This window comes from Symphodus melops (genome assembly GCF_947650265.1).
Source record: "Symphodus melops genome assembly, chromosome: 15".
Classification (NCBI taxonomy): domain Eukaryota; kingdom Metazoa; phylum Chordata; class Actinopteri; order Labriformes; family Labridae; genus Symphodus; species Symphodus melops.
In genome coordinates, this window is record NC_136705.1 from 7,318,675 (window position 1) to 7,329,609 (window position 10,935).

Here is a 10,935-nt window from a genome sequence, read left to right on the forward strand (position 1 = left end):
TATCTGACAACACAAGACTGACAAACTGTTAACAATGTGGCTGACAATGTGCCTCTGCAGGCTGCGGGCAGCTATATTTAAAAGTAATCCAACATTAAAACAGTCAATAGTTTGTCATTTGTGTCTAGGAAAGTAACATGACAAAAGAAGCTTTTTTTTTAGACTGTTTATCTGGCGTGACCACAAGGTTAGCGCTACAGCTAACCACTAAGAAATAATGTTGGAACTCACAAGAAGGAAATTGTCTGAATTTTGCAAAACCACTGTTGGCAGGATACAATTTGTAATGTGCTTCAACACATTGCTAACATACACCTCTTTTAAACAGCCTAAATTAGCTGCTCTGGTGGTCTCATGGTGGTGGTTTGTTGAAAAATTAAACGGGACGCAATGTACAGCATACTCTTGTTCATATGCTGTACATTCTTATTCTCTATATTCATAAATATAATAAATAAATATATGTGGTATGGTATGGTACATTGGAGGATTTTAGACCTATCTCTGTTTGGGCCTGCAGTATTTCTGCTTTCCAACAAGATAATGTATCTCTGACTATACCTGATACCTCTTACTCTACAGGACATAGTTAACATTTCCTTGTTTATACTGAATAAAAAAATGAAACTGTTGATTAAACGTTTGTACCAGAGATAGGGAAATGTGCTGTGAATTAAGAATAATGGGCAAAAATACAAATAGTCAAGCTTACACATATTAACCCCTTCTGTTTGCCTCAACAATGTATATAAACAGCTACTTTCATAGCTTGTTAGTAATTAGTGCCTCAGTTAAGTGCCCTTTTAATATAATATACTCCTGATCCCTCATCCCCAGAAATAAAAACTTGTTAAGGGAACAAGAGGCCACAGATGCAATTTTTTTCTGAACACAAGTTAAAGAAAAATACAGAGACTTGCAAAATTGTGACTTAAATTAAAAACTATCTGATAAAGAACATTAAAGGCAGGGTTGGTAATTTTTTTAAACTAACATGATTTTGATAGTATCCTCTCCGTTCTTCGTATCCACCCTCCCTCTGTGCTCAAAAGCCACGCCCCTCACATAAAGTCACTAGCTCCATTGGTCCAAATGCTAATTTCAGCTCATGCTTTGAGTGTGGGCTCGTGCATGCATGGGTTAAAGAGGCATGATTGGTTCAATAAAACATGTACCGAATGCAGACATTGGTCAACGTTTTTACACTTACAACTGCTACAGATGACAGTTTTTTTTTTTTTCAGAGCACATGAAAGATTAATTACTGTCAGGACCTAGAGACAATTTCAACCAACATATTAAAAAGTGTATCTGAAGAAAATTACCTACCCTGCCTTTAACAGGAATATCAATTTGCTAAATCAGTTGGCAAGAACAGCTGTAACAATTAGTTAACTTTTGCTTTTTTTTAGCTTCTGAATTGAAAGTATCTGCTTCATCATACATCTCAGAAATGTTTATTTTAATTAGTTAGTTGTTTGGCATTTTATAGTTGATTAATGGATCAAAAAATAAAAGTTAGCAGCTTAATCAATTCTTATCCGTTGAGGGAGTCCAGACACTCAGTGCAACAGACACATTCAGTACCAACAGTTCTGAAGTTCTAAACCCAGTCCTACAACTAAAACAATACAACCCATTCAAAAACACATTCACACACATTGACTCCTTTCACCTTGACTGGCTTTCCTTGGATTTATCCTCTGGAGCCGATGAGTGTTCAAACTAATTAACTTTTGAGAAATTTGGCTCAAAACTGCTGACCACCTTTATCTGAGTCTAACAGAAGACCACTTGTGCCGATTTTTATTTTACACCCTAATCCATTAAATCACTATCAAATACAAAGGCTGTCACTTTGTTGAGACTTCAAATTAAGTCCCAAATGTCTGTCTGTGTGATGGTCTTTCTATCAATCGTTTTACTGGACCTTGGCCAGGTCAAGTTTGGCGATGTACGGGGAGCGGAACGAGCCCAGGTACAGATTGCCGTCATGCTCGTGGACCTCGCTGATGTACGCAACCACCAGGCCGTTTGGGTCGTGAAAGCTCCTTGTGCAGATGCCACCATCATGGAGCTCCGCCACCAGGCTGTACCGCGGGACAAACTTCATCAACACATCTTGACTGAAGATCTGTTGGAGGAGGGGAGAAGACATGAAGGTGGTTTACATAGAAGGGAGGAAAGTAAGTATTTGTCAGTGGAAGGTAAAGGACGGAAAATGGCAGTGATTGAATTTTAAAAAAGGAGGGAAAATAAAAAAACGAGAGATATTACTGTACCCATTTGTTTCTTTCAAAATGCCTTATATAATCTTTCTTTGCTGATTTATTTCCTGTCTGGTTTACATAAAAAGTAATATTCCAGAAGAGATCCATCAGGGTAAAATTAGCTTGGTCAACAGACCTCAGTTTCAAATTTTCAAAAGCACAAAATGAAGCCTGAAACTGGAATACAAAAAGTTTTGTGAAAAAAGTAGAATGTCAATGAACATTTTGGTGGCAGGAAAAATTGGTAACAAAATTGGTTGTGAATTAAAGCCAATAAGTATATTGATGACGGTCATATGTTTATCTTCACTAAACTGTCTAAATTTACTGACTGATCAAAATTATTCACCAACGGTTTCATTTGTATGTGTGCATGTACAGTAGTGACGTGCTTTCTATATGTATCTTTCTATATGACAAGCTCACCACACTTTTCATCACTCAAACACTATTTTCACAATATCCAATGACATGCAACATTCAAATGAATAATCAACTAATCAAATTTGATTTTAAGTTTTGATAATTGAGTGCATTTAGATATGGTCGTGGCTGTTTACCACATTTGACTTTCTCATGCACAACTTCATTACAAGCACAGAATTGGAAGGCTCCTTCAAATGTGTCATGCTTTCTCAAAGTAATGAAGGATCCATCCGCTTTAGCATTCCTGGCCCAACATATCCTGAGATTCATTGTGCGCCAATTAAAACAAGCTGGAGGACTCTCAAGTGTTTGATTAATACATGGATTTAATGCGATCTAATAACTACCAACACTAATGTTAAAAAAAAAAAAACATTCTTGAAACTTCAAATTATTTTTAAAATAACAGGGTCCCACGGCTGATTCCCCTGCATAGAGACACAGCAAGAGTGGGTATCTTTAGAATTGTTCTTTGCTCAGACACCTACAACATGTAGTTGTCCCTATATGGACACCTGATCCTATTCGTTTGTTTCTATACTGACACCTGGGACTTTGTTAGTTTCCATCTGGATGTTTTTTTTAAAACAATCTCCAAACTAGAAGTTTTTCTATAAAGTCCAGGAAAAAAATCCGCCTAGTCTCTCTCTCTCTCTCTCTCTCCCCCCGTGTGTCTGCCCTTTACCTTAAAGATGAATTTCTTGATCCAGGGTCTCTGGGACAGGAAGTCTAGCATGGAGAAACCAGGGTTCTGCCGCACAGCAGACATGGCCACCCAGTAACCTCCGGTTGAGCTCGGACGGATGTTGTCGGGAAAACCAGGCAGGTTGTCAATGAACGTGTCCATTCCCCCTTTGTTTAGACCAGCAACATGCACTCTGGGAAAGAAAGGCATGGTTTACTGTACAGTGACTGTTCAATGATTGTGTTAAGTCCCCTGAGATTGGGAGAGCCATTGGCACCATGTGGGAAATTACATAGACTTCCAGGAGCCACCTAATGGTCTGAAAGCACAGAGGTGCCAAAGAGCCACAGGAGGGCATCCTCCTTCTCAGACAGTACCATACAAATGTAAATACAGATGTCATTTCAGTACCATCACAGAGTCACTGTCTCCAGAAGGACAGGATACAGTAACTTCAAAGAAATGTAAAGATCACCATTTGTTAACTGTAAGGTCCTCCTCTCTGGATTGCATATAAGGATTTGTAATGTGAAGGTTCGAGATAGAACGCTGCAGACTGCGGCCTCCTCTCCACGCTGCGTGTGATTAAAGAGATCTGATTCAAACGCCAAAGTATGAAGTTCTTCTGAGACTTAGCAACTCTCCACCTCACAAAGGAGAATTTCCACGACAACCAATCTTTCTTATTGTTTTTATTTTTTAAGTCAACATTTGTTTTGAGCAATTTTGAAATATTTTCTCACCGTCTCAGAGTTAAAAAAAAAATTATTATTAAATTATATTATTTTACATGTCGTTACATCCTGTCTTGGCTGTTCTATTGTTTTCACTGCATCACTCTAGCCCTATTTAGACATTTCAAGACACTGGGTTTTTATGCAAAAGTGCAGTGACTAAGTTTAAGTTTAAGCAGGCATCGAAGACAACTGAGAGCAAAGTGAGTTTACTTGCCCAATGCTGTGTGTTATATGAGCCACTCAAAGAACTATCATACACATAAAGACACATTGTAACACTGTATCTGAGAATCCTGTGTGTTCTTAATGACACCCACAGGTGAACATCACTGCTAGTTAACCAACCAGACAGTTGTAAGTAATGCTTATTCAATACTGTCATAACCTGCAATCTCATCTCAACAGACACAAATTAAAAATCAGGTTGGAGTGTGAGAGAACAAATTTTATGAGTTTAATAACCCAAATTGTTTAAAGATAAGAATATAATAAAAGTTGGAAACCTTTATTTCACATTTGAAGTTCTTTACAGTTAAACATTCAAATTCAATTCAGCAGAGAAACCACAGGAAGGATAAAATAAAACCAACAAGTCTCTACGCTTTTCCACAACCACTGATCTGAGATGTACACACACACACACACACACACACACACACACACACACACACACACAGTAAAACAAGGCCAGCAGCTTGTTCCTATGGCAACAACAATAGGCAACATCTCAGCCATCTTACTCCTCCATCAAAGGATTTTAAAACATAAATCAGATTTAATCCACACAGAATTATTTGTAAATCATTTAATTTACTGTCCACTTAATTAAGCTTAACTTCAGCTAATCAAGCTCTTTTAGTTTCATTTGAATGTTAATCGAGTTAACTTGGGTTCATTCTCCAACTTTAAGTTTGAGTCTTTAGTTGGGAGGTTGACAACAAATAATCCCATCTGTATGAGGTGGTTTAAAGAAATAGGCTTAAATCAATGTTCTCCAGTAAACATGTTTCAGTTGCAACACAGTGAGATCGTAAAGATTTAACTCCAGTTCAGTTATTAATCAAACATCAATTATTAAAAGTGCTGTTAAAGGATTTATAGAGAATGGGATTAGGCTTTAAATACATTCTTAATTTAAGAGGAAAATATCTTTGCTTTTATTAAAGCACTTTCTGAAAGCAATGTTTAAGCTTTTCCTGTTGATTTAATATGAAGGGTTGGTTAGTACAGGTTCAGGTCAGCCAGGTGTGTTACCTGCGTATCCGGGCCATTGTGGTCTCTGCCACCAGCACAGATTCCTCATCAGGCAGCAGTTGGATGCCGTTCGGAAAACGAAGGTTCTCCATCACCACGGTCAGGTCCCGGCTCTCTGTGTCATACTCCAACACTCTGAAAACAAGAGACAACAGATCGGTCATCACGACAGGAAGGCTAATATGCTGGAGAGCTTTAATGTGAAACTTTAGATGGAGATGTTGAGTTTAATAAGGGAGCCATTACTGGAAATTGATCAGTTACATTGAATGCACTATATAACTGCTTTTCATAATCATAATGGTGTGTCTGCTCTCATATTCAAAAATGACTGCAGTGGAATAAAACAATGTGCATGTTTTCTTTTAATTTCTGCTAATCTGGATTTCATTTAAAAGGCAGATTGATACAAAGAGTTCTCAATAAAACAACATATTATAGAAATCTAAATAACAATAACCCTGAACAACCCTAACCCTTATCAAGACACTGGACACCAGCTTAGACTGTAAAGTAAATAACTCTCGTGCACCGTCCATCAGCAGTGGCCTCCATGATGAGGTTCAGGTAGTCTCTGCGCTGCCATCTGCTGCTGGAGTCTGTAAAGTACACCTTCTTTCCATCCTGCGTCACTGCCAAGTCATTGATGAATGACAACTTCCTGCCAGCAACCTCCTCTCCCCCTTTCACCAACCTGGTCGCTTCACCTGCAAAGTGGAAAAAAAAAAAAAAAGAAACACTGAGTTTGAGTTGTGACAAAATCCAATCATCTAAGAAGAGGATGTCTTTGAATGCTGTGTGGAAACAGTCCATGCAGACTGATGAAACTGCTTCTCATAACAACACATGTCCAAAGGTAACAATAGCAACACCAACACTGTCAGGAACTGTGGGCAGTAAGTAATGCAGCCATGAGGAAGCAGTCACACAGAGCTTCACTGTTCATACACCAAATGTCAGAATGCACAGAAAACTCTGAGCTAACACAGCGGGGTTGTCAATTCACATTTTCCAAACAGGACTACTGATACATTACGGCTGAAATATTTGTGCGGGTGTAATATATATATGAAGATCATGTTGCCACACAGAACATAAAATCTCTTCTGTTATTGTCTTGTGTCACTTATGCCTTTGTATTTGTATCTTATATGTAATGTGTCGTTCTCTGTTATCTGCCTAGAGACAACAGATGGAAAAATCTGGCATCTTTTACAGCTGTAAATGTTACAGCTGTTCATTAATATGCACTGTCCCTAACAAATAAATCAATAAAAAAAAATCTCCTAATTGAGTTTATCGAGGTTTAAAACTGGACATATCTGGTAAGCTAAAGGAACTAAACAAAGTCATTCGTTATCTTTAAAATGTATCAAACCTATCTAGGGGAACACGTTACTTATCTAATTTAATAAATTACCTCAACAATGAAACTAACTTGCAAAGATGTTGACTTTAACCTACAGTACATAAAAGAATGCAGCTCACGGTACAGAACAATCAGAATCAGGTATGCTTACACGATTCCACCTTTGCGATTGTTGGTCGTCATTGTGCCTCTTCAAAATGCCAATGAATGATTTCCCTGAGACTATGATCATGTTTTATAAAATATATTAAAACTTACTGGTGTCGTTACTACAAATCTGAAAAATACAAATAAACCCTTTGATTCACCTTCTGGTCATTGAAAATGTGTTTTTTTTTCCTGTCAATGCAGTGAGAATCACAGAATCTTTAGATCATGTTATTGTTGCTGTGAGATCAAGAGAGCCCTGTGTCAAGGTCCACACGAATCATTTATTATAAAACATGTCAGAATCTTTCGTAAAATCAACCTCTAAAATCTGCCCCAACAGGACAGAGCTAAACAAATGTAATGCCTTCATGAGGTGTGAGGGACCGAAATAAGGAACAGAAAGACACAAAGACACAGAAGGTGTTAGTTCAGTACTCTCTCTCACCTGTAGTGGGGTTAACCTCAAACAGACCCAGGTAAGCGTCCGCTACAAACAGAGTCCCATTGGGTCCGATTCTGATCCCCAGCGGCCTCCCACAGCTTGACTCCTCCTCTTTGGACCCTGCGGACAAGCATCCGTAAAAACTAGATTCATTTTTATTTTCACGTCTCCTGATATGCCTGATGACTGAAGCCGTACAGTTAAAATCCCAGTAATATTACAATACTCATTGTTTCTCACCACAAGGCAGTTTACCGAGCCTCGCCACTGTGTGAATTCTTCGACCAATCAGCTTCAGGATCTTCCCATCAGATGTTCCAGTAAATAAAACATCTGCAAAGTAAAGAGGAAAACATCTGTAAGGACTCAGCTGAAATAAAGCCTCAAATGTAAAAAAAAAAAAAAAAAGGTAGGATAAAAATATAGCTTGTGTGCGTGTGCATGTAAATGATCACTTTAAATGATTGTTTATTTCTGATTTATCTGGAGATTTACTGTGATTAACTTGTGTGTGTGTAACTGTGGTCTCCAGCTTTCACTCGATGGTACTTTGAAAAAAAAAAAAATCCAAATCTCAACAACTAGGTAGTTACACTATTGAGAACAAAAGCCTTAACCAATGCTAATGTTATGTAGGGGATTAAACATAAATGCTTTAAAACAATAGATATTTAAATCTCTAATACTTCTATTGCATCACATGCAGAACATTTTGATACCGTAACCAATTTCGACCTGATGAGAAAAAAAGACGTGCTTCTACCTTTAAGAGATGGAAATGTCTATGTCTAATGAGTATCCAAAATATATTTTCTTCACCATTTTACTGCACATTGATTGACTGGAATCTCAAACCTGCAAGTTGCTTGTTGAACTTTAAACCTAACACTTAGCTAAACAAAACGTTACACTGACCTCCGATGTTAGTGATAGATTCTGGTCCGATGATCTGGTCTTCAAACAGTCTCGTAGCCTCTCTGAGCTTCAGGTTTGGCTCCCAGCAGCCCTTCATCACTGGAGGTTCCTTCAAACTGCAGGACGCAGTTCAATTCAGTTTTAAATGTATTCTATTATATATATATATAGTGTCCACGCCCAAAAAAAGACACATTTTAAATGTTGGAAGGAAAATCCTTAAAAACAAAACAAAAACACATTTCATCATTGATAATTTATGATCTGTGTGTATGGTCACATTTTCACGTTGTGTTCATAAACCTTGGTCTGCTTTTAGAAAATTGTAACAAACTCCTCACTTCTACATTTTTATTAATCTTTGTTGGAAAACCTGATCTTTGTTGGAAAACCTGATATTGATCCTGTGACATTTTTTAGTAGTTTGAGGACCAAAACATCTAATATTTTGTTTGTACATGCATAACCAGCTATGCAGCTGTCAAACCTTTTAATGTCTGAGTTTTTGTGTCCCACTGAGAACTCTCCAGATGTTTGTTTCAATGAATTATTAAACAGGAAAAGCTGCAGTCAGCAGATATTTAGATAGCTGCTACACAGAGTTTAAATAGTCAAAAACAAAAAGTGAACCACTGTGCGCACTCCATGACGCACCTACACAGACTACCACACTGTGTTTATTACAAAACAATCACAGATAAACAACACAGTCATTAATTTTAGAAACCTGAACCTTGACTAGAATAAAGAATGCAACACAAAACAGGTCTACTGTCTGCCTTACAGCACGAAGACCGACTGGGTGGACTCACCTGAAAACTTCAGGATGGATGGGGGACTCCAGGATCAGGATAATGACTAGGAGAGGAAGAAGTACAAAGCCACCCAGAGAGAGGAGAGTCACCTGGAAAACTTTCCCACTGTAGGTGCTGGGAGAGGAAGCAAAAACAAAAACCCTTTAAGGACCTAAAACGACACTTCAACCTGAATTCTATATGTTATGTTCTTAGAAGTTACTAAGGGGTCCATCTTTGGTCCCCTTCTCGTTCCCTTTAATCCTTCCTTTAGGGAAAAACATGTATAAGGAACTTAGCTGACAGCTGTTACAATATTGAACCTTAAGAGATGCAAATAAAAACAAATCTCTTGTCAACAAACTACAAATACAGTAAAGAGCTTATTCATGTTGATGGTAAAGTAAAAACTGACATTATTTAATAATCTAAATGTCAATCCATGGTTTTTTTCTGGCAAGAAAAAATGTAAGATGTTGTGCCCTGAAGAAGACCCTGTTTTCTCCAATCTGGCCATGGTCAACATTAAAAAACTCTTTGACACACACCTTCAAGGTAAACCAACCATAAGTGCAAGCCAAGCACTTCATATCTGATGCTGATTGGACACAACACTGTGCTGACTGTAGCTGCAGAGAGCTGCAGCGACAGAAGACGCCAATTTGAGAAGAAATTTACCCACGATTCTAGGTTTGAAGTCACGTGGCAAAACAGACAATTTTTACGTCTTAAGGTACTTACAGAAATATGGTCAACAAATATCTATTAAAAATACTCAGATTTAAACTTATTTCATGTTTTTAGTTGAATTTTATATTTTGATTAAGTTTGATGAGCTGATTTATTTTAATGTGTCAGAGAATAAGGCTGATCAGTATCAAAGATGACTTTCATTACAGTTAAGTACTTTTATTTATGTGACTGATAAGAAAGTTTTAGCAGTAAATTACATTAAAGTCATGTCTAAAAATTAGATGACAACTAATAACAACTTATCTTCAATTACTGAGGAAATATCAACAATAGTATAAAATAGTTAGATGTATACATTTTCTATCCACAACAACTTCATCTCTGGGTCCACATCAATCACCCAATAAGGCCTTCTTATATTTTGCTGTAAAGAAAGATAACCTGATAAGAGCAGGTGTTCTGACACACATTCATTGTTTATGGCTGTAGGTAGTAGGTGTGTGCATTATTTGTGTTTTGTGAGTAATTATAAGGAAAGAAACATCTTCTTCTTTTTCACTATTCCGTATTTTGTGTCAATCATTCAGCCAATCGTTAATCGATTGATTATTTCTGTGTGAATTTAACTGCAGAGGAGCTCGGGTCATACATGGTGTGTATCTGATCGGTTAAGCTTCGGTTGAGTGTGTAATGAAGGTTTCCGGTTATTCAGGCTAAATCAGCCGGAAACATCCAGCTGCTCCCTCCGCGCTCGGTGCTTCGTTGTGCCGCTGATCGTCTTCGTTACATCATGATTTCTCTCTGTACTTGTTTGTGTTTCTGTCTGGTAATGTGGGTCACTAACAACGCGGTCCCGGTTCCGTTTCTTACCCAGATGCCTTGTAATGGTGCTCCGGCAGCTCATCGGTGATGACCTGCGGTCTCTGCACGCGCCGGAACCGGAGACCCTCCATCTCCCTTCAGCTGGACTCGGACGGCTCTGAAGAATTAGTAACCTCGGGATTGCAGCAACAGCAGCAGCTGCAGATATCTGTCGGTGGGTCTACCAGGCTGCTGTGGGAGTGATCCCGGTAAAGCCACCGACCATCCTTACCGGGGTGTTGACAACTGACAGCTTCCGGTCTGAGACTTCAAAATAAAGGACCCTCCGCTTAGAACGACACTGTGTACAAAAAATATCTAAAATTATGACTTAGACAA

The 10,935-nt window shown here is 38.2% G+C and overlaps 1 protein-coding gene across 1 annotated transcript; it reads right to left on the bottom strand.

Annotated features, from left to right (window-relative positions):
- Positions 1-350: 350 nt before the first annotated feature.
- apmap (adipocyte plasma membrane associated protein) lies at positions 351-10,859 on the bottom strand. Its single transcript, XM_079363494.1, has 9 exons — positions 10,606-10,859; positions 9,061-9,177; positions 8,249-8,364; positions 7,574-7,666; positions 7,337-7,453; positions 5,905-6,079; positions 5,373-5,507; positions 3,382-3,574; positions 351-2,134 (listed from the first exon to the last, which is right to left on the bottom strand). The coding sequence occupies exons 1-9, from the start codon at positions 10,686-10,688 to the stop codon at positions 1,922-1,924; spliced, it is 1,242 nt and encodes a 413-aa protein (XP_079219620.1). The 5' UTR covers positions 10,689-10,859; the 3' UTR covers positions 351-1,921.
- Positions 10,860-10,935: the final 76 nt, after the last annotated feature.

Coding starts and splice junctions, on each gene's coding strand:
- apmap (XM_079363494.1), bottom strand. CDS start 10,688: ATGGAGGGTCTCCGGTTCCGGCGCGTGCAGAGACCGCAGGTCATCACC. Junction 7,667..8,248: donor ATCTATCACTAACATCGGAG/GTCAGTGTAACG, acceptor TTTACTTTGCAG/ATGTTTTATTTACTGGAACA. Junction 7,454..7,573: donor GCTCGGTAAACTGCCTTGTG/GTGAGAAACAAT, acceptor GCTTGTCCGCAG/GGTCCAAAGAGGAGGAGTCA.